Source organism: Onychomys torridus, chromosome 11, assembly GCF_903995425.1.
Source record: "Onychomys torridus chromosome 11, mOncTor1.1, whole genome shotgun sequence".
Taxonomy (NCBI): Eukaryota; Metazoa; Chordata; class Mammalia; order Rodentia; family Cricetidae; genus Onychomys; species Onychomys torridus.
The window spans coordinates 57,464,733-57,487,979 of NC_050453.1; the positions used below are offsets into that span (position 1 = coordinate 57,464,733).

General features: G+C 52.1%; 2 protein-coding genes across 4 annotated transcripts in view; one reads left to right on the forward strand and one right to left on the reverse strand.

Annotated features, from left to right (window-relative positions):
• Window positions 1–2,732: 2,732 nt before the first annotated feature.
• Window positions 2,733–20,485, reverse strand: Tmem9 (transmembrane protein 9). Of its 3 annotated transcripts, none has more exons than XM_036202479.1 (6): window positions 20,437–20,485; window positions 19,904–20,005; window positions 18,847–18,938; window positions 13,488–13,596; window positions 10,533–10,664; window positions 2,733–3,717 (listed from the first exon to the last, which is right to left on the reverse strand). In XM_036202479.1, exons 2-6 carry the CDS (start codon window positions 19,967–19,969, stop codon window positions 3,565–3,567), a joined length of 552 nt encoding a protein of 183 aa, XP_036058372.1. In that variant the 5' UTR covers window positions 19,970–20,005; window positions 20,437–20,485; the 3' UTR covers window positions 2,733–3,564. The 3 variants fall into 3 exon arrangements, with proteins under 3 accessions (XP_036058372.1, XP_036058370.1, XP_036058371.1); XM_036202477.1 differs by having other exon boundaries at window positions 19,895–20,005; XM_036202478.1 differs by lacking the exon at window positions 20,437–20,485 and adding an exon at window positions 20,274–20,395 and having other exon boundaries at window positions 19,895–20,005.
• Igfn1 (immunoglobulin like and fibronectin type III domain containing 1) overlaps window positions 20,025–23,247 on the forward strand; it is a 60,953-nt gene continuing 57,730 nt past the window's right edge. The window contains 2 exon segments of the mRNA XM_036201975.1: window positions 20,025–20,048; window positions 20,163–20,570. Of these exon segments, the coding sequence (XP_036057868.1) occupies window positions 20,025–20,048; window positions 20,163–20,570 (432 nt within the window).

The following is a 23,247-nucleotide window of genomic DNA, read 5'->3' on the forward strand; positions in this document are numbered from 1 at the left end:
TGTCCCCCTGGAAGCTTTGAAGCAGGGAAGGAATGTGATTGGATCACGAGCAAACTCTCTGGTGGTTCCTAACAAGAGCGGTCAGCGAATGAGAAATGAGCTTGGACGAGGACAGTGATAGCAGGCGTGGAGGCGGGGGACAGATGCTGGAGACCAGAGTTTCATTAAGAAATGACAGCCCCCGGTTACTGGCTTGAACTACTTGGTGTATGGTGGCACCACTGGTTAAGATAAACAATGTGAAGGAGCATTTGGTACAGAGCTTGCTGGTTTTGAACAGGCACTGGGGGGGCCTAGAGGACTGTTCCATCTAATAGCCAGAAAGGCAAGTCAGGAGCCTGGGGTCAGGCAGATCTCAGGGTCAGATTCTATGACGAACATGAGAAAACCCCAAGAGGAGGAACTTCTGAGCAGAGAGGCCTTTTGACTTAGATTGCAGATTGAGCCACGTTGGCTGAGGACAGAAGCCTAGGAAAAGGCAATACTCGGGGAGATGTGAAGGACAGTGAGAGAGGAGGAGGCTTAGGGGCACCGCCACTGAAGCCAGGCGGAGAACTTTGTGAGGGAGAGAGAAGATCAAGGGTGTCACGTGGAGCAGCCAGGAGCAGAAAGGCTATGACCAGAACATCCTCTGCACCTGGCAACGGCAGAGCCACCTGAGTGTGCTGGGGATTGTTTTGGGGGAGGGAGAGGTCAGCCTACAGAAGGCACAGCGGGTTGATTGGCAAGGGATGACAGGAAGGAGGCTCCACTGTGACCATAGCTGGACCTGGGTCCTGTGAAGGTCAATACCCTAATGAAAGGGGCAGGAGAGAGGATGAGGTTGAAGACAGTGAGGGTCCCGGGAACCATCATGGGAAGGGAGGGCTGGCTTTGAGCTGACCACAGCTAAGCTGGTCAAGGGGATGCATGAAACTGTTTTGCACATGCAGGGGGATACTCGGATCACACCTAATGACCTGACCGTGGCCTTGAGACAGGATGAACGGCTCTGCAGGGGACACCGTGAACCTGAAGTGGTCCCGGTTAGCCTCTTACTGAGTGACTCGGGAAGGGATCAGAGCGAACGGGCTGGACTCCTGTTGGTTTTGCTGGCAGGTGTGTGAGGGAAGATACCAGGAGACAAGGAGCACAAGGATGTTGCCGATGGCCAAGTGAGGAGTGCAGTGATGGGCCACAGGAAGCAGCTAGCCTCCATCCCCCTTCCCTTTGTCCAGCCTCTACCCACGGATGGCCAGTTTAAGGCTCCGGTTTCCAAGGGGGACCCTGTCCAGCTCTTCTTCCAGGTGGCACCAAGGCCCTGCGCAGCAGCTTGCGGGTGGGTTTGATGACATAACTTCTGAATAGGACATTAAGATTGTGCTCATTGCCCATCATATGCGATACAATGGCGAATGCGACCTCAGGTCTTTTCCGTTCTTGGCTACACAATCTCTCCTCTGGAGGCAGGGGGTGCTGCCAATGACATACACTCTGGAATCCATGTCTGAACACCAGCTTTGTTTGTAAATGTGAAATTCTATACAATTAGATGTTTGGCTACATTGAAACCTTAGGCAATGGACACTCATTTCTAATCTCATAAATTTTCCTATATTCAACTTATGCTGCGGCTGATTTCTAGCTAGCATCATGAACTTGCTTTACACCAAATCCTTCAAATTACCAGATCTAGGCAGATCTCTGCGGGCCTTACCTAGGACTCACAAAACAGTGCTTGAGGTCTCTTCCCTGTGGAGGGGCTGCAAAGGGGAGGTCTAGCAATTCCAGACTCCACATGAGTTATTGGCAAATAAATGGACCCATCTGTTCCTTTTATGAAATAAGCACATTAAAATCTCAAGATTCCCAATCAGTGATGAGCTCCAGGAGGGGCTGAGAAAGTGCCCGGCTGATGAGCAGCCGAGAAACGTAATCAGCACTAGGTCTGTGCCGGTCTTTCGTTCATGCTTCCTGTTAGCCCCACCTGGGGCTTCCTGCCAGTTAAGGAGGCCTGCACAGGACCCCACAATCAGCTTATGGATTCCATATCCTCTCTGTACCTTCTAGAAGCCCCATCTGCATGCCCTCACCCCTTCCCATCCCCCTGCGGACTCAGCACTGAACTTCAGCAATCTTTGCACACTGAAACCCCCAGCTCAAGTTGTTCTCGTCTTCAGCCTTTTGCTGAGAGCCAAAGGCTTCACAGGCATCTTCCATGCACAGGGACAACCCTGAAGGACAGCGACTCCAACAGACTGTTCCTTACAGGTACCACCCTTGGGCTTGAGTCTTTGACACCCCGTACCATGCACATTCAGGGCTAAGCAGGCCCAGCTCTGCGCTCTGCAGAGCGGCCACTCTGGAAGCCACTGACTCTTCCTGCTGGGGCACACTCTTCTGGACTACCCTCTTAGTCCTTCCCCTGTCTGGGTTTCGCTTGGGGAAATTTTGCAAGGAACACCATTAATGTGCCATTAGGGTACGAGAGTGTCATCGGGCAGGCACTGTGACATTTCAAAGGCGAAGCAAACACAACTTCCAGGGGCCAGTTCACTATGCCTTCTTGTGGTATGCAAACACACAGGCAGTACTCTAGCAGGCAATAGAGATTACCCTGGCTTTGCAAAGCTCTGCCTCTGTCTGAACCCACCTAGGACAATGCTCTATCCCCTCTATGGGACAGCACACCTAACCAGATCACTTGCAATGTACTTGCCTATGGCTCCTCATCTCCCTTGAAATCTGGAACATTTGAGAAATAAAACAATTTAATGGCTTCCTTGATTTACAGACAACAGAAAGACATTTCTCTCCATGCATGGTACAATGAAATTCAGGGACAAGTGGCCATCCTTGGAGAACAGGAGTCATGGTATTCAAGTCCTCTGCTGCTCAGCTCCCTGGATGGTCCAACTTTATGGCTCAGCAGTTGCAGTCACTGGGGAGAGATGGGAGGCTGCATGGCTGAGATGGGAGCAAGGTGACAGGCGCTCAGTATGCTGGCATGCCTGGGCACTGCCATGCACCGGTGGACCAGGAGCTGAGCAGAGGGGAAGGAGGCTTCCGGGTGGGTTCTGGATGCCGCCATGGGCTCAGTGGCACCAGAACAGTTCCTGAGGCTGGGGCCAGGCCAAGTGGGAGCTAAGCTAGCACTGGAGGATGTGGAAAGCATCCTGGAGCACAGGCTCAGTGCTGGGTACCCACAGGGTTCTTGATGACACAGCTCCATCTCCCCAGGGGCAGAAAGATCCCCCAAGAATCGGAGCTTGGAGGAGCAGAGAGGAGGGAATGAGGAGGGATGAATTCCTCCCAGTCTTGTGGCCACCCCAAATGTCTCTGTTCCCTTCTCCCTTGCCTCCCCTCCCCTCTACCCCAAAGACCTACAGAGATGCTAGAGACCAGCGACCCAACCACACTCCCTAGTTAACAGTCGAGTACACTTCCGGAGAGGGAGGAGAAGGACAAATGCCATGGGCTTTGGAAGGGAAGACTCCAATGAGGGAAGGGAACTGGCCGCTGGCTCTGTCCAGCCCCAGAAGCTGGCAGCCGCGGGCTGGGTCCTGATGCAACCATGGCGGCCATCTAACTGAGCATCTTGTGTCGATCGAAGACCGTCTTCCTCTGCTCCTGCACCTGCAGCTTCCATCGCTGCTGGGCGCCTTCCACTCGCTCCAGGACAGTGTTTGCTCGGGCTCCTCCAATGGACGTAGCTCCTGCTGCCATGGAGCGCGCATCCTGCATTGGAAAGAGAAAGGAAGGGAGCAGGCATGAGGCGGGACGGGTCAGGGCCCTGGATCTTTAAAGGCTGGTGTAGAGCCGAGTGCCCCGGGAGCACTTCTAAAGTCTGGACTTCCTGGGGGTCTTGCCTTTGTGACCTGCAGACCTCAACAGTGTGCCTGGCCAGAAAAACTCAAGTCTTCAAGAGTCAGAAGGAACATTTTCTGGGGCAGAGCTGGCTCAAGTGTAAGTCACATCCTAAACCCCACAGGCTCACTCCTAGGTCTCAGGAGAAGTACTAGGTATTGACTTCAAGGCTATGAACCCACATGCACAGGGCTGGTACCAGGCTGTGCACCTCCCCTACTTGTGCTAGTGTCCCAGGGACAACAGGAAGGCCAGGGACCAGGGCCTGGCTACCCTGAGATGGTTCCTTCTATTCAAGGTGGGGGAGGGGCCTGTTAAGGAGTCAGCACAAAAACAGCTGCAGGATCTCTTGGAGAGGGCAGCTGGACAGATGGATGGACACACACACATACACCAAGTTTCACACAGACACATACACACACACAGCAAGCTTCACACACACACACCAAGCTTGCTCCTCCTGGGAATGAGAAGATGGGCCATCATTCAGTCTGGCAGGGGTGGAAATCTGGAGCTAAGGCCAGCATCGCCTTTCCGGGGCCACTGTGAGCACGGTGTGCTCGGCAGCTCTGCTCCCCTTAGCCTGTCTCCCTGTCCCCTTCCCCTTTGCTCTCAGACCCACTTCACTTCTGCCGTCAGCCCTCCCTTAATTAGTACTCCTCTGCCTCTGAAACTCCAGAGCCCATGCATTTCCTGCAGGACCTGAAGCTGATCTTTGGGGGAGAATTAGAGCCGAGGGCCAGGCCCACAGCCCATGGGGATTTCCTCTCCTGCTCTCCCCGCCTCTCATCTCCTGCCACATATCTCTTAAAGGATTAGTGCGCCCCTCTAAGCCCAGAGCCGCCCAGTAAATGCAACTTTGCTTCTAATGCCCCGAGCTGGCACAGCTTCTGTCGCCATGCGGGTGCCAGGCTGGAGAGCAGGGCGGAGCAGGAAGGTATAGATGAGCTGGCAGTGCAGAGGGAGAGGTGGCTGGCTTGCAAAGGGGCTGGAATAGAATTATCCTTGAAGCACGGTGCTGGGCAATTTGTCTTGAGCTCACTTGTTTCTAAGGTGACTTAGAAACAGTCCCCTGAGAATCCCTGTCCAAAAGCCTGAGTGGGGCATCATTGGCAGGCCAGGTGAGGCCTGGGCCTGCAATCCCAGCTACCTAGGAAGCCGAAGCAGGAGGATAGCCAGTTTAAGGCCAGGAGGAACAACTTAGTGAGATGCTGTCCCAGGATAACCCATGTTTACAGAGATAGGGATGGGTCTCAGTCATAAATAAAGCACTTGGTGAGCACGCACGAAGTTGTAGGTACAATTTCTAGCAAGATGCCAAAACCAAAAAGCAAACCCAAACAAAAATCCTAGTCATGTCTCACAAAATCCCTTTTGAGACCTAATGCGCTTGAACACCACAGTGTGACTAGTGGATGTGTGGGTCACAGAGACACCCACATGTCAAGTGAACAGGCAAGCACAGCACGGTCTCAAGTGGCCTTCTCTCTGGGAGTTCAGCACAGTGGTGCTGACTGGAACAAACCTGGCTTTGACCCCTCCCAGATATGTAACCTTAGGTGAGTCACCTCTCAGAACCAATCTCTCTACACACAATCTCTCAGTGACACAAGGAATGCAGACACTTTGGCAGCATCTGGAGATGCAGTGTGAGGCATCTCAAAGGCTGGTTCACGGACACACCAGCATTTGAGGGGACCCACCAGCAAACGGGGCAGGGCCAGGGTTAAAGCAGGCAGACTTCTGTCAGGGGAGCCACCTCTGAACAATCACCATTCTGCTCGGCTCCTCCCCAGGCTGCCTGTGTTGCCTGAGTGACCCATAACAACACAGCTTGGCTCAGATTGGTCTTAGCACGGATGTGGGGTTAGGGTGGGCACCGAAGGACCACCTTGCCTGGGAAACAGCTGGCCTACCAGGACCCCAAACCAGCTTTGGGGGCCTGAGGGGCTGCTTTCCACCCCTAGGACCAGTTCATTCTGGGACCAGTGTTGCTCTGGCGGGCTCTGGCAAATGAGCACCTGGATGTGAAGCCGGGACAGGACCGGGGTTGTCCGGGGCAGAGTGGATCTAGCAGTAGAGCAGCAACTCTGCTCTTGGGTTGTCTGAGGAAATGGGAGCCAGGAGAGAGCCAGAGCAGGGCATTAAGGGAGCGTGTCACAACTCACCGCATTACCACAGCCCCACTTGTGAGTGTTCATACGAAGTCTCGGCAGACAGCTCCCAAGTGGGAGGAAGCTGCTGTTGAGAGGCTCCATGTCACCATGGCTAATAGTCTGATTAAAAGGTACCAGAGCATCCACATCTGTTCTCATGAAGACCCAAGGAGGGCCTCACTCCTGCCTGCTCAGCAGTAGAGCTGGAAGGTGGCCGGGCAGTTGTGGGGTGAGGGGGCAAAGAAGTCATCACCTCCAACCCTCCTCCCTTCAGGGCTGGGTCTGAGGAATATAGGCAGGCAGGCAGGGGACAGTTAGGTTAGGGGGTGGGTGGAGCCCCTCCCACAGTGGTTCATGGATACGGATGATTCCCTAGAGGTCCCCAGGTAACCAGACCAATGTGACCCTGACAAGCGTACACTTTTATAGACCTGGCTCCTTCCCAGGCACTTCACAGGGCTTACTCCCAGGCCCACCAACTGGCAAACAGTTAATGTCACCTCCATTTTGTGCATGAAGCAACTTAGACTCCGAAGGAGGACTCACCTTGCAACCCAAGGTCGCATGGCTGCATGGGGCCATGTTTAAACTTGCTCACACACTCACACACACACACACACACACACACACACACACACACACACACACCTGTATTTCCCATCTTAGGACTCAGCAGTGGCTGTCTTTGGCTGGTTTTTCCCAAGAGGAAATTACTTATGGACAACCAGAGAAGCAGGTAGCCCAGAGTTAGCTCAAAGGTAAGTGACTGCAGGTGACTTGTGGCCAGAGGCCACCTCTCTGGGCAACAGCACTCCAGTGCTTGGGCCCAGTGCTGATGCTGAGGGAGGAGCTACCATGTCTAGTCCAGGTTTAGAAAACACACCCTGAGGTCAGCCGCAAGGATGCTGAGTGGCAGAGCCGGGACCCCACTAAGACCACCCTCAAGTGCTGTGCAGCCCCACGATGTTCTAGAAGCATCTGTTGAATAGCACATTCTTCCTATTCTATCATCAGGTGAGGGGACCATCTGAACAGTCTGCACCAGACCTTGGCATGTGTACGCGTGCGCGCGCGCGCGCGTGTGTGTGTGTGTGTGTGTGTGTGTGTGTGTGTGTGTGTGTGTGCAGGATTCTCAGCACACACTGTGCAACCATCCACGAACAGGCTTCCGTTCTTTGGAAACCCCAGCTTTCTCTTCATCTAGCCCTCCACCTCCTTAGTTCCCACCATCCTCCTTGTTTTCTGGCTTCCTTGTCCACCCCGTCCCACAGATCTCAGAATGAACTCAATCCAGGGCCCCCACTGGGGTGAGAACTTTGAAGACCCTGTCAGAGCGCAGGGGGCGAGAGGTGGAGACAGCTCGAGCCTCAGAGAAACCCTCATTTCTCCCTCTTCAAAGGGGGCCAGCTCCGCACATCTAAAACAGCTCTGTTGCCGTTTCTGTCCCCACAAACATACTGGCTTCCTCCTTTCAAAGGGCGTCTGAGCCCAGGGATTAGGCCTAATGCCACTGGAATCCGGGGAGGCAGCGCCCAGCAGCCAGGCCCACTGAGGCTCTGCCAGTGCTTTCAAAGGGAACCCGGCAGGCTTTCATCTCCCTCTGCAGACTGGGCTGCACTGTGGGGGGATGCCTCTTTCTTCACCAGGCTTCCAGCCCTTGGGAGGGGAGCTCCTGCCTACAAGAATTGGGGTGAGGGAGCCAAGGAGCCCCAAGTCCCGACAAACACTCTGCCTATCAAATCTCACCTCTGCCTGAGCCCCAGGCTCCTGGGAGAGGGGAAGGGAAGGCTCTGAGGCCCGACACTGTTCTTTCTGAGGCCACTGACTATATAAACTCACGTGACCTTTCAAGGGACTCCCCCACACCCCCTTTCAGGGCTCATTCCAACTTTCTCTTCTTGAGCTGAAAGTTAAATCTCTCTGGGTCTGGGAAGGCCTCCTCCTTAGGAAAACACTGTCTAGGCCACTAATCAGGCCAGAGACGTGGCCAATGCCCTGGCTTTGTAGCCACTCAGAAGGCGACCATGGGGGCCTTCCTCATGTGCACTGATTGTGGAGGCAATAGACTGTCCCTCACCATCCTTGCCCAGAGTTTTCAAAGGCCCTGTAAGAAGGCACCGTTGGCCATTTCCAGCTCAGAGCCCACCATCCTCCCCTACAACGTACAGTACTCCCATCAGCCCTCCCTCTGAGCTGCATTCAAAGTACTTCTCTGCTACGAAGCCCTCCCTCCTAACCAGAGACCTCTTTTACTAAAGACGTCATCCTTGACCGGACCTTAAAGATGATTTCCCCAAAGTACCAAGCTTCACCAAAGACTGTCATCCCAGCAAATCAGATCTTAACTGCCTGCCTTTGTGGCCCTGGCCCAGTCAACTGGTTTTGGCTATCTGGGGGCTGAAGCCTGTGGACAGGCCAAAGGTCTTAGTAAATCTCATCACAGTACCGCCTGCAGGATTATGGGAGCTGCTGGGCCACAGGCACCTACGCCTGGATACTATGCAAAATAACAGGAAGTCGGGGGATGTTACAGGTTTGCCATGTACTAAGAACATTTTCTGGCCCACTTTGAGGGTACTCATCCTGAAACTAATCCTGCACACCCATCTCCACACCCACCTCCATGTATTAGACCAACCAGACCAAGCTGACTTTAGGCCAGAGTCTCCAAGAAACTAAATACAATGTTCTATAACCTTTAGAAGCCTTGGGTGGGAGACTAGGGGTGTCCTCCTCTCTGTCCGCTACAGATGGGACATGAGCTCACAAGCACTGGCTTAAGTCTGCCAGTGACAGCCCTCTGCAGCCCTTATATGGCTAGACAGCAATCCTTCTTAGAGAACCCTTCCCACCAGGCCAAACCTGCAGGCAGAAGAATCTACTCTGATCCAGGTCCTGTTCCTGGGACCTGACCACATCCTCAAGGCTCTCCACAGATAGGCTCCAAGTGAGGAGCACCTAGGTCTCTTGTAGGAAGAGAGGCCTAGGATCAGACGTAGCGACGGCAAACCTCCCTTCCCCTGGCTCTGTATCTAGGATGGCGGGAGACACGGCAAGGCCATGCCCGAGAGCCATGCATTCCTAGAGAATCATGGCACAAGCTGTGTAATCATCGGCTGCATCTCTCAATTATTCCCCGGCCAGGACTGCAATTACCACATTACCCCTAATCGCCCCATGTTTATTAGTGACGCTTTCTCCTATCAGGGCTGCTATTACTCTACATTAATAACTGGGTAGGCAAGCAAGCTTTCCTCTCAAGCACAGACCACCCAACTGTCAGGGCCACCACCTCCCGAGCCCCACCTCCAGTGGGCGAGGCTCCTCACCTCTGCTCCACCTTTGGCCAAACCCATGCTGGAGGCTGGTGGGAGGGGCAAGCTCCCAGTGCCTTCTGACTGTCCTCGCCCTCCAGGTCTGGGCAGGCCAAGACTGCCTACCACCGGGGACGCTTCACACAGACCTGAGTCTCCACGTCCTCACTCTGGATTTGAACTTAATCTAGAACTTTAAAACCTCCAAAACTCTAATTGCCTGGTGCAGCTTGGCCTAGGCCTGGTCACCTCCAGTGACCCACAACTCACTACATTAAAAGGGAACCCTCCCCTCTATCATTCACCAGTGTAAGAACATGCCTGACACGGTCCTGTTAAATCTCCCACTTCAACCAGGAGGCCCCTCTGTCCCCTGGGCCAAGCTCTTCTCTACAAACATCTGAAGACAGCAGGCATGTTCCATCTTTTCTTTCTTCTGTAAGCTATCCAGTCATCTTCCGGTTTAAGGAAACCTCCCAGGTCTCTGCTGACATGGCTGAGGTGCATTCCCACTGTGTGCTCATTTGGACACGCCTAGGTTCCTGTTCCAAATCCCCACTCCTCGGACAGCCTCATTCCAGCAATGAGGCTGCAGGGACACTGCTCCTCACCTGATAGGTATGTGGGCAGTCTGGTGCAGTGGATCCTATTTCCTTATCATACAAAGTCAAAACCCTTTAGTCCGGCATTTAAGGCCTTCATTCATCTGGCTGAACTTCCTGGCCAGCTCTACTTACCAACACCCCTAGCACCTACCCTATCCTAAGAAACCCAAATTCTGCATTTGTGCATGGTGGTGCTGGGGCACTACCCACTTGGCCCCCCTAGCTTCTGAGATCCTGCCTCTGCTTCCAGCCCTCGGGGCCAAGCTTTGAAGAAAGCAAGCATGTGACAGATGTAAACAAAAGAACTACTGCCTCCAAGTCCTCACATACTTGTCACCAATCTGAGCAGGCAGCATCTCATGTGTACCTCCATGCAACAGGTCCCAGGTGGATCACCCTCCACCCCCAATCTTCGCCCCGGCCTAGTAACACCACGTACTGAGCCTGCCAGGTGCCAGGGAAGTTCAGCGCCACCACCTATATCTTGGTGACGCACAGGAAAATGGACAGGGAAAAGCAACCTGAGGATGACAGGGGCGGAGAGGAGGGGCACCCCTACTTTAGGGCTTGGCCTAGGGACCCACATGCTGGCAGCCCAGGGCCATGGTTACCTCATTTTCCTCTTCATTGTGCAGCTGCTCAGTATAAGCATCCGGCTTTCGAATCAAGGGGTCCACCAGCATCAGGAAGGCCATGTAGAGTAAGAGGGCGCCTACCACAGACAGGTAGATGACGATGATGACCTAGGGGAGAGGTCAGCCTTATTCCATGACCCAGCATTCCGATCAGGACCCCATTTCCAGTCTGCTATCCATGTCGGCTGCTGGGGACCATCAGGCTGGATACTGGCACTAGGAGGTGATATGGGGAACGGCCCACACTGCGGGCTCTATGCTAGCCCGAGACAGTTCTCTGACAAGGAACATTCCAGCAGACACCAAGATGACAGAAGAAGCAGCTGGCTGCTAGACACCTGAGAGGCTCTGCAGTGAGAAGCCAGGGTTAGCTGGCTATCCAGGAGCCTCTGTCAAGGAGCAGGGATTCATGAGACCCACGGCTGGAGCAAGGACCAGGTGAGAAAGCCAGAGAGCAGAGACGGAGAACAGTAAACCGGGGATCTCAGGCTGGACTCACTGGGGGTGCAAGACGGGAATGGGGCAGCCTGTATCCCAAGAGGGTGTGCTGGTCCTTCCAGAGTGCATCATCATGCAGGGATGGAGGACCACACCCTGAGGGCTGAGGGTGGGGAAGCCATGTTGGGATGACTCCTTCACCCGCCTCCCAAAGCTTGAGTAATTGTGTCTTATGGAAAGGACAGATCCAGGCCAGCAAGATGGCTCGGTAGATAAAGGCGCCTGCCACCCAGCTTGATGACTGACTTTATCTCTGGGACCTACATGGTGGCGAGAACTGACTCTCAGAAGTTGTTCTATGTCATCCAAATGTGACACATGTACCCCTACCAAATAAAGACAGAATTTTGTTTGGCTTCTCTGTGTGGCCCTGGCTGTCCTGGAATTCACTCTGTAGACCAGGCTGGCCTCGAACTCACAGAACTCCACCCGCCTTTGCCTCCTGAGTGCTGGGATTAAGATGTGTGCCACCTGGGGTTGGGGATTTAGCTCAGTGGTAGAGTGCTCGCCTAGCAAGGGCAAGGTCCTGGGTTCGATCCCCGGCTTTAAAAAAAAAAAAAATGTGTGCCACCACCGTCAGGCTTAAAGACATAAACATTGATTTAAAAAAATTACAGGGCAGCTTGAATAAGATGAATAATTCAGTGTGAAGTACGGTACTCAGTGAAATTTAGTGGGCCCCTACATGACATTCAGCACTCATGGTCTCTGCCATGTCACTAATCCCTCAGTTGTTAGGACCACAGAAGCACCTTCACTCAGCCTGAGTGGCTGTGACCGCCACACTGGAACCACAAGGCCACAGAATTCACCCAGGACCACAAACAAGGCATGGTACATGAACCTACCTTTGCTGACTCCACCTCAAATGCTTTTCCTACCCCCTAAAATGCCTAGTCACTGCTGGCTTCTGATCCCAGGGATGGTCCTGACTGTAAAAAGGGGTTTAAAAACAAACCCACCAACTATGAGAGCTGGAAAGATGGCTCAGTTAGCAAAGCTAACTGTGTAAGCGTGAGGACCTGAGTTTGATTCCCCAGAACCCACACTGGGAAAAAAAAAAAAACAAAAACCAAAAAACCCAGACATGATGGCGTGTGCCTATATGCTCAGTGCTGGGGGAGAGATAAGGCTTGCTGGCCGGCTAATCAGCTGAATTGGTAGACTCCAGGTTCTGTCTCAAAAGACAAGAGACATTCAACATTTACCCCCTCGGCCTCCACATGTACATGGAGACACACAGAAAAGGGAGAATCTTAAGACCTTTTAGCTTGATCCGAAGCTTCGTCAAGAAGCTGGATTGCCTTCCTCCTGAACTGGGGCGGCAGCAGCAGCAGTGCTCAGGCCCCTTTAACGGGGTGAATGCTCAGAACGGTTGCCTCCACCCAAGACGGGGCAAGAAGGCAGACTGCACATGCGTGGGGCTCCTAGACAGAGCCAAATGGGAGAGGGGCTGGGAGTCTGTGTGCATATGGCTCCATGCTGGAAGCACCTTCCCATCCACACAGGGAGGGGACACTGGGCTCTGGACCGAATGCCTTGGGCATCTCGATGGTCTCTAGACCTATAAAGGAAGTTCAGAACCAGGGAACTGCCCCAGGCAGGCGGGTGGACAGAGTGCAATCTGTACAGGCTGACGGGGCTGGGGAAGGGCAGAGAGCCATTTTCTCCCTAAATGTGTGTGTAGTGGGGGATGTAGGGAGTTACAGTCCAGAGAAGGCAGGCAGGAGGGGCGGCGTGAAGACTGCCTTCCTTTCAAACACACCTCAAACACAAGAGCCTCGAGACGATTTGGTATCTTTGAACTCAGGTGAATTATTTCTGATGCCATTTCTCGACTTGCCAGAGGACAAGCTTAAGAGGGTTGGCTTCATGGTCTCTAGAGAAGGTCTGATGAGTCCTGCCTAGAGGTGGAAGGAGGGATGGACAAGGGCTTTGTGGCCCCCTACTTCATTCCCTGTGTGGTGGCCCCATTTATCACTTCTGTCTGTCTCCAGTTCACCCAGACGGTCAACAAGGACGAGGTTCAGGCAAAAGATAAGACTAGAGTCTCATGTCCAATACCTCGTGTGGTCATGGAGGCTTTCTCCAGGAGGGTGACGTGATCTTGGATAACCTGCAAGCTCCCCATGAGTCCACCTCACTCCCAGCACTTGCCAGGCTGCTCAGGCACCCAGAGATGTGCTCAGCACCCTCTCTAGAGGGAATAAGGAGTCTCAAGCATCTGTGACTTCTCCGTTCTCACCACACAGGAGCCACTGCAGGGGTGTCAGATGTCCCTCACCCCTCCACCCCACCCCCCCCCCCCCCCCCCCCCGCCCAAAGGTGTAGCAATCAGGTCCCAAATCTGCATACTGGCTTTGGAATGTTAACAAAAGAACAAAAATCACAGGACAGGGGCACATGCATGCAGCCCTGTAGCCCCAGCAGTACCTTGATGGTGGTGGTGCTCCGTTCCTCATACCTGCACTCACAAAGCAGGCAGTAGGCTTCCACATCGTGGCCCGGCACTGGCATGGGCTCGACCACATGCAGGCAGTTGCTGCAATACACATAGACAGGGCTGACGAAGGGCCTCCTACCCTGAGGTCCGGCGAGCAGGTGACAGGGTGCTGAAGGGGTAGGAAAGCCCATAGGTAGGCACTCCCAGGAAGGGCAGAACCCGTTTCCCAGGCAACAGTCTGTCCAGTGTATCTCCAGTGCCAGCCCCATACTCCTCGGTGGTCCTAGAGCCCCGCCCTCAGCTGCCCCCGCCCTCAGTTGCCTTCTCCTCTTGTGTTGTTTGCCCTGGGGGCTTCATCGGTCCCAGCAGCTTGCACTCAACTCATGGGTCTCCAGTCTGAATCTCATCAGGCCTCCATCCTTTTATGACTGGACTCTAGGTCCACTGATGACCGTGGTTACCACTGACTGCCCCATAGGAGCTGTAAGTGCCACATCTGTGCACTCAGGCCTTCATCCTTTTATGACTGGACTCTAGGTCCACTGATGACCGTGGTCACCACCCGACTGCCCCATAGGAGCCGAAAGTGCCACATCTGTGCACTCAGGCCCCTGGTGCCCAGTCCTGCACACTGGCTGTGGGATCTGTGCTTCCGAGATGGGGGAGCAGACAGGGAACTCACAGCACTCTTCTGCCAGACAAGTCAAACCTGGGGGTCATCTGTGACAACACTTTTTCTTCACCTGCAAGTTCACCCAATACCCAGGTCTTTACTTCCTAAAAGTGTCTAAAATCCACCTTCTCGGTTCCCTTCTGCTGGCACACCTCAGCTGAAGCTCCCCTGACCTTTCCCTGGCAAAGTCCAGCCCTTTGGCCCTGCCTAGAACTACCTTCCCATGGTGGCCAAGTGACCATACCAAAATGGAACTGCTGTCACATTCTTCAACTTAAAACCAACAGGTGCCTCCATAGCTCATCCAGGGCCCAGGCAAACGAACTGTCCCACCGCGTCTTCACAGCCTCTCTCGGGCCCTACCACAGCCTCCACCCCATCTTAGAGCCAGACTATTCCCAAGAGAGTCACATGAAGCTTGGATGCATGCCTGCATGCATATTCTTCTCCACACAGATGATTCAGCCCCAAGGCCTGACCTCCCATCCATACTGCCAGTTCCCCTGCCTCATCCCCACCACATAGCTCTTAATCCTTGATTTGTACTATCCCACCCAGCGGGTGGGAAGTCCCATGAAAACAGAAGTTCTTACACATCTCCATACCTCTTGTATTGAGCATGGTGCTAGCCAGGACTCAACGAGTGAGTGCCAAAATCATCACGGGCTGAGAGTGAGCCCCCATCACCCAGTCACCAGCAGCACTCAAGAGCACCGTGGGCAAGTTTTGCATTGAAATGAGGAAACAAGCCCAGGACAGCAAAAGTGGCAGCTCCACCATGCTTGTGAGGCATTGGCCACCACCTGTGGTTGACTCAATCTTAGCCAGGCCTGAGCCTGCCTGTGCACTTGGGCCTCATTCCCGGACTTCCGTGGATGGGCAGGTTTCTAACCAAAAGACCTTGAAGGAAGACCATTCTCCCTGGGAACAAAGTAAGCCCTTCAGAGGTCCAAAGAAGTGAACCAAACATATTATAGTGGGTAGTTAGCCCGCCTGTCACCGTGTGTACCCTGTCCCCTGGTGTGAGATGCTGTGGTTGACACATTAAGATCCAAGTCACTTTAAAGAGGTCTTCAAGCACTAATGAAAGTTCTCAGAACTCAAGCATGGCTTCCTGCATACCATCAGGCCCGACAGTCCAAGCTGTCAGGCTGGGTTTCTGAGAGGCACCACAGATCTGCAAGAACATGCGTGGACAGAAGAGCGGAAGGTCAAAGCCTCCGTTTCTCCCCAAGTCCAGTATGCGGCACCCATCTGCTCTCTAGGCGTCCGAGGATCCTGGTTCCACCTCTGGGTAACAGCTACAACACTCTGTCCCCTACAGCAGGAATAGGTGTCTCTATGCTGTACTTCAGGGCACTGCCCCAAGACCCTGCACATCACCTTCTCTGGGAATCGCACACAGACAAGGCCCGTTCCCATTGCTCACCATGAGCCAGACATGGCGGCGCACATCTGTAATCCCCATGCTCAGGAAACTAAGGCAAGGGGCTATTGAGTTCAAGGCTGTCCTGAACTATGTGAGACTGTCTCTAAAAACTGAAACATTAATCTCTCATCATTCCCGTCCAGAGCAAATGCCGCCCTCCCTTCTCCAGCAAATTAAGCCTCCTGGGAGCCGAGTCCTTCTGTTCCTGAGCCACATGGGCTCTGGGTCAGAAAGGCTACTCCATGGCTACCGTGGGCACTGTGAATGCCCTCGACGCCCAAGGTGTAGTGGGAGGAAGCCATCTTTAGTTCTTCAGTTTGGGACCCCGGAACCCAGGGAAACGGGCTGCAAGGGAGGATGGGGACAGTAGTAGTAAGAAGGTGAAATATTGCTGTTCTTTCTGGTTCTCCAGAGTCACTGAACCCTACATACTTCCCTGTTTTCCTAAGAAGGGGACTGGGCAGGGAACACTGGCGAACAGTGAAGGAGAAAGACAAGCGGGATAGGATCCTCCACTCTTCTATTTAGACTGTGAAGTAAGGTAGCTCACTTAACCTCTCTGGCCTCAGTCTATTGCTTGACTATGGACGCGAAGCTTGACGGGTGTCTTCCGAACTGTGCCCTTTAGGGTACCACTAGAAACAGGAGGCAGGCGGTGGGAGAAGAGGGGTTTGCAAGCCCCCTCATTCGGTGCAGTTCCGGTTTCACACCTCACACAGCTTGTGTTTCCCTGACAGACTCTGTGTGTGTGTGTGTGTAGAAGGATCCTACTTTATCAAGTCAACCTGGGGACTTGTCTATGCGGCATCTAACAAACCCACCAAGAGGGCCTTTTCACATGCCTGTGATTATAGACTTTCAACACTAGATGACAGAATGCCAGCCACACAGGAATACACACAGCCATGACACTGGGTGCTGGCCTCAATCTGAACACCAGCAGGGCACCCATGGGATACAGGACCTAAAGACTCAAAGACATCTCTAATTCTAGCCCTCCCACTAAGATGCTAGGAACAAGGTCAATCCCCACCCCATCAAGGGGCGCTGAGTAAATACGTGATGGCCCTCAGGCAGGTCAGTGCTGTTGGGCCCTGGGGTCTCACCTCCCAGCTTCAGCGGCTACCCAACATCTGTAATGGAACTGCTCTAACATAAGGGTCTTCGTGTGAGACTGCTCACCAGGTGGCCCCTGAGTCTGCCTCTAAAGGAAGGGGTAAACTGCAGCTTGAAAGGTTTAGACCAGACCCCATCCTCTGGGCAAGCAAGCTTGCATTTCCAGGACATCTTATAACCTCAAGACAGTGTTGCTAAATTTGCCAGAGCAGAAGCTGCCTGTGTGAAGGAAGTAGGGTCAGTGTAGCATCTTTGCTGATGACAGGAAGCCATTAGTGCTCCTCCCAGACCTCCATTATTTTAGGACCATACCACCAGGTCAGTAGAAGCATAAGAATTAGACTAATGTTTCAGGAGAAGAGCACGTTTTCCAGGGCTATAGCATAAATTTGAGTATGTAACCTCTAGGAAGGGGTGATAATGTTATTATTATTATTATTATTATTATTATTATTATTATTATTATTATCAGCCAATATTTATATAGCACGTAGTAAGGGCAGGCATCACTCTAAGTGCTATATAAATTAATATAAACATACACTTCACACTCAAAGTATTTTACTTTACTCATAAGGAAATCAATGTGGGGCTGGAGAGATGGTTCAGTGGTTAAGAGCACTGGCTGCTCTTCCAGAGGACCTGGGTTTGATCCCAGCACCTCTTCTCAAAACTTCCTGTAACCCCTTCCAAGGGATCTAATGCCCTCTTTTGGCCTCCACTGGTACTGCATGCATAAAGTGACCAGACATACAAGTAGACAAACACACTCATCCATCCATAAATATATAAAAATTTAAAAAGTAAGTCAAAGTACACAGGGCATTAAGTCATCTGGAACATGATTAACAAACGGCCAAGGTAGACTAGGGTCCAGAAAGGTTGGATCCAGAGTCTATGCAACCATCCACATAGACAGCGTTGCAGAAAATCCTACCGCTACTAGTCTGAAAAGTCTCAAATGTGCTCTGAATCAACGGCATCATGAGCACCTCAAGGACTCCAAGCAAAGGTTACCCTTCCAACAGACACTACCATATTTGCTGAATCAAAATCTTGGCAGGAGAGGGCTGGGGCTTTTCTCAAAGCTCGCCTAGTGATCCTTGACGTCCAAGTGGCAGCAACCTTGACCCACCCCATTCAATGCATAAGCCTTGACCTTACCCGAGGTGTGCTCCCATGTCTTCAAGGATGAAGCATCCCAAACTAAAATTACCGGAACCGGAGATGCTTCCTTCACTCACACTGTAGTCTCTTTCCCTGACGCTCTCTTCCACTGGCCTTACACTTCAGCACTAGTATATCATCCCAAGCCTTCCCGGTTCCAATCCCAGATGCCTCTTCCCCTCAGCATGGCAGCTGTTCTCCCTATCTTGAGTCCACTGAGTGTCCCCAGGTCTCTCCCTTTCCAGGGAAGGTCTAGCTCCTTAAACTACTCTTTCCAGAGCACTGTATTTACACTTCCTTTCACTGGTTTTCTTTACCTGGATGAATTCTTGGTTATTTGTGCTTTTTTTTTTTTTTTTTTTTTTTTTGGTTTTTCGAGACAGGGTTTCTCTGTAGCTTTAGAGCCTGTCCTAGACTAGCTCTGTAGACCAGGCTGGCCTCGAACTCACAGAGATCCACCTGCCTCTGCCTCCCGAGTGCTGAGATTACAGGTGTGCACCACCACCACCTGGCTTATTTGTGCTTTTTTAAGTAAGGGGCTAAGAAATGAATTCAAGACCAGAGACACCAGGAGCATCATGTAAGATCTTTGTTTGGACCTAAGTCTATGCAACTGTAGAATGGGAACAATATCTACTCCATTTACCTTAGAAGGCTGCTATGAAACTAGCACAGAATACAGTAACAGAGCTGTGCAAAGGCACCGAATGGTACACACCGCATGCACCTGCCTCTCCCACCATTCTTCACGCACCAATTGAAATCCAAAGCGAAACAACAAAATCCAACCCCCTCAGCTGGAATTCAAGATACCTGGGTTTCGTTATCAAATAGTTAAGGACAAAATATTCCTTTGTAGGCCCTCCACAGAAATGTAATTTATCTCTAGGACAGGAAGTCTGGTAAGCCCCGATCATCTCAACCAGGTGATGCAGGCACGGGCCAGCCATTTACAATGTCTTACCAGTCCTTCTGAGACACATTCTGGTTGTAAATGTGCCCACTGATGTTTCTATAAGGCGGACAGATGCATTTGCACCGGATATCTTCAGAGCTCTGGAAGAAAAACAGAAGGGTAAATGGCAGGGATGATCCCAGCCTGGGTTCAGATTCTAGGCAGGCTAGCAAATGTTAGTACTGTGTCCTGTTCTGTGAGGTATGTGTGCTTTTGAATTTTCCCATCTCCAAGTCACAGAGGACTGGTTCTTTAGAAAGGCTGTCACATTACAGGGTCCTCAAGATAGGAACCTCTCTGGTATCAAAAGAAACAGAAGTTGCCTGGGGCCGCCACTCAGGGAGTGATATGTGCATGGGTAAGCAAAGTGACAGGCCATAACCCTGGGGCCCACACTTGTGTATTTTCTGTCTGGTGGGGTAGGTGGCCAGATTTCCCCCCAATTCTGTCTTAACTCCCTAGGTTAGACTGGGGGAGGGATGAATAAAGGCAAGGGGGATGTTACCACGAGAAGGCGCCCTCCAGGAGTTCCCTGAAGAGCCAAGCAGCAAGCCCTGCTACTCAACCTCACTTCAGTGTCTTCCTGATCCTCAGACTCTAAAGACATAGGGCCTCACGGACCATCTGAACCCAGCTGCTGGTCCCCTACCCCTAAGGAACGGGTCAGCCTGGAAGCAGAGGCTCCATCTGCGCATGCCTTTACACCCAGAGCATTTTACAAACATGACGTGATTTGATTATCCCCAAAGTGAGCAGCAGATTCGACCACAGCTGTTTTTACTTTGGGCAAAGGAACACAGGGAGAACTTGGGTAACTTCTCTAAACAAACTTTCCTGCTTGTGGGAAATTCCACCGAGGGGCCAGTTTCGTCTGGAACCTACGCAGTATGCTCCGAACCCCGTGCTCCCTGCACCCTTAGGAAGTCCTGCAGCTTGCCCCAGGTGAGGTCCTCCAAGTACGGTCCTCGGATGGGTGAGGGACAAGGGTGGCACTGCGGCTACCTCCGTGAAAGCCCCGCGGGCCCGGCGCTAGAGCAACAAGGTGCTGCTGGCTCACCTCCCTCACCTTGTTGGCTTGAGCTGGGGGCACCAGCAAGCACCCCACCACAGCCACCAAACACAGCAGCTTCATGCTTATCAGGCTTGCTGAGCCAGCAAGACTAGACGCCTGGGGGATAAAAAGAAACATGGAGTCGGAACAAGAAGGGAAGGTGGTCATAACACAGCCAGCACCCCGGGCCCCATTACAGCTTTGCCGGATGAGAGAAGAGGGCTGAGTTCCAGCATTCCTGGGCCTTCTAACCCTTTCCCTCTCCCAAGTCCAGCTCTCAGAAGCTTCCGGTGCACTAACAGAGGGAGTCTTCTGCGATTACAGCCTCCCGGAACCCCCAGATCCTGTCACCAGGCCCCGCTCCGACCCTCGCCTCTCCTCCCACCTCTCTGCCTTCACTGCCCCCGTAGCGCCGCTCGGGCCCAACGAGAAGCCCCGATTCCGACCGCCAAAAGCATTGCACACCCCGCCTAAGGATTTGGGGCGTCTGGGAGCCCCCAGTGTCCCTGCGACCCCCGTTCCCCTCCCCCAGTGCCGGGTCCACCAACCTGCCAGCTCCGCCGCAGCCGCCACAGACCAGCAGGCCCCGCCCCTCCAGCTCCTATTGGCTGCTAGAGCCGCCGCTCAGCCCAACCTCGCTAGTCGCCAAGACAACAAGACCCACCTCCGCCTGGTCCCGGAGGTTCCCACTCTAGGGAGAGGAAGGCATTTCTCTACCAGGACCTAGCAAGAAAAGGGAATGTCTGCCTTTTCTATAGAGAACCGAAGATCTGTCCCGGTGGGTCCTGCCAACTCCTCCCAGAGTGCTTTGTTCTACCTTGCGTTGTACCATCTTCCTGCTCCAGGGAAAGCGTTGAGAAATGAAGCTAATAACAACAACGATTCAAAGACAAGATCAAGGGCGATTGTGCTTATTCACAGTCTGAAATTTTTTAAAGAGCCACATTTAAAAAAAAAAACAAAAACAAAAAACAGGGAACTCAAGGGCCCAGTCTCTATCCCTACACACAAAGACACAATCTGAGGAGAATAAAACAGGATTGGTAATAGGTGAGGGGCTGGAGGAGGCTGGGCCTCATTAGCCTACACTGGTTCTAAAGGCCTGGCAAATTGAGACAAGCTGTACAGGCCGGGCTGGGACTTAGGGTAGGTTGCAGGCTGCAGAGGGACGCATGTGGACTTCTTACCAACTGTGAAGGAAAGTCAAGTCATCTGAGTCCCGGGCCAGTTAGTGAGGACACTTGAGCTTTGGCCTCGGCCCTTCATGGAACTAAGCACCTGTGTTACCCCAGAGACCACGCCTTCCCTCTCTGGGTACCAGTTTCTTTAGCTAAGAGTCCCTTCAGCTTTGACGGATTGGATTCCTGGAGGCAGGAACGGTCATATGGCCAGAATGTAATGTATAGAAAATCACGTGCCACAGAAGAGTTCTCCTCCCCTGGCATATTATTTGAGCACTGTTGTGTGAGGTACCATACTAGACACTGAGGCTGTTATGGGGACGGGGGGGAAACCTTGACTCCGCTCTTATAGAACATGGTATTTGTTCCAAAGGAAACACTGTCAGCCAGCCGTGACAATTTAGGATAGTAAGAGCTTTGTTGGGAAAAAGAATGTAAAAGCTAGTGGGAAACAGACCAAGAGGCAGGGGGAGCCCAGGATGGTGGAGAAGCTTTGAAGGTAGCAAGAGGCTCTCTGAGCTGGCCGAGTGTGATAAGAATACCGGCACCGCTATCAAAGGTCCATGTGCTGCTGCCGGACCTGTGACTGTGTTATCTTATCTAGCAAAAGGACTTTGAAGATGTGATACAAATTAAGGCCGTTAGGGTCCAGAGGGACTATTGGACTGTTCAGGAGGGTCAAATCTAATCAGGTGAGGCCTTAAGAGAGGGATTTTTTTTTCCTGGCTGTGGTAGAGAAAAACATGGCTGTGTCTCTGATGGTCTGCTGCTGACTTTGAAGGCAGAGGAAAGAGTTTTGAGAAAAGGGATGTGGTGCCTTAGAAAAAGCGAAGAAGTGGCCTTTTCTAGACCATCTAGAAGATATATATATACCTTGATTTTAGTTCACTGTCAATCAGACTTCAGACCTACAGAGATGAGATACAGTTGTGTTGTTTAGACCACAAAGTTCATGGCTGGCACTCTGTTAGAACAGCAACAGGTGAAGGCAGAGGGGGTAAGGTGCAGGGTGGTACAGACAGATGGAAATGCTTGCAGCAAAGGAGTAAATGGCTCAGCATGGGTCTTCTTGCACCTGTTTTTACCCCCCCCCCCCACAGTCATAGCATGGGTTTGCCTGCATAAGCTAGGTTTGGAACCCATGCTAGAACAGAGGGTCTGTGTTCCTCCCCACCCCTGCCCCTACTGTTGTGCTCCTGGATAGGGACCTGATGGCTGTGATCACCCCTGAATTATGCATCTCTCACAGGCATCAGCTATATGCCTCTAATACCCAGCAAAGTTATCTTTGTCCTCTAGCCTCGGGCTCCTAGGAGATGATGACCTTCCTGAGATGGCATTAAGCAACCACACCTGAGCCACACCACAGTATCATCCAACCTAAATAGGAAATAAAGACCAACAGATGGATGTCAGTCATTTGTGTGATGTCCAAAAGATCAATTACCGGAGTCTCGGTCATCTCTGATTCACCTATTTATTATATGAAGTTGCCATTCATGGGAGCCGTCCTTAAAATGGATTGTGCACCATCCTCAGATATCCTAAGTAAATGTATTGTCTCTGACAAAAGCAGATTTATCAAGCATCAGAGAAACTGGGTACTGATATCAGGGTGGGGGTGTTGTTATGAAGTTTGTGACCCCTGGGAAAAGACCATAGACTCAATCTAATTATAATTAAAAGGTTTATTGATTAACTGCTAGAAGGAGGAACACTCTCTGAGCCATATTTGAGATTGCCATGGAGGAGGGATTTGGGGAAGGACTTTTAAAGGAGAAAACCACACAGGGACCTTCAATATCTATGTAAGCAAGTAAAAACTGTACTGTTCTGCCAAGTTAAGCGGTTAGGGCAACTCAAAACAATCTTTGGTATCTGCATAAGCAACTTACAGAAGCAAAAAAAGCGGTTAGTCATAAAATAACAAATAGTCATTGCACAGCTGTACATTTCGGGGTGGCCACTGAGTCAGGGTTACTGGGAACTTACCTTCCAGAGACTGGAGTCAGCGACAAATGGCTGGTGGGTACCAAGATGGATGACTGACATACATGAGCTTCTTCAGGCATAGTGTTCTGCTGTGCAGGCCTCCCCTCTCAGTGTCTCACGGACACACTTCACTCTCAACACATCTCACCAAAGTGGTCTTTACCAAAGAAATAATCATCCTAATTG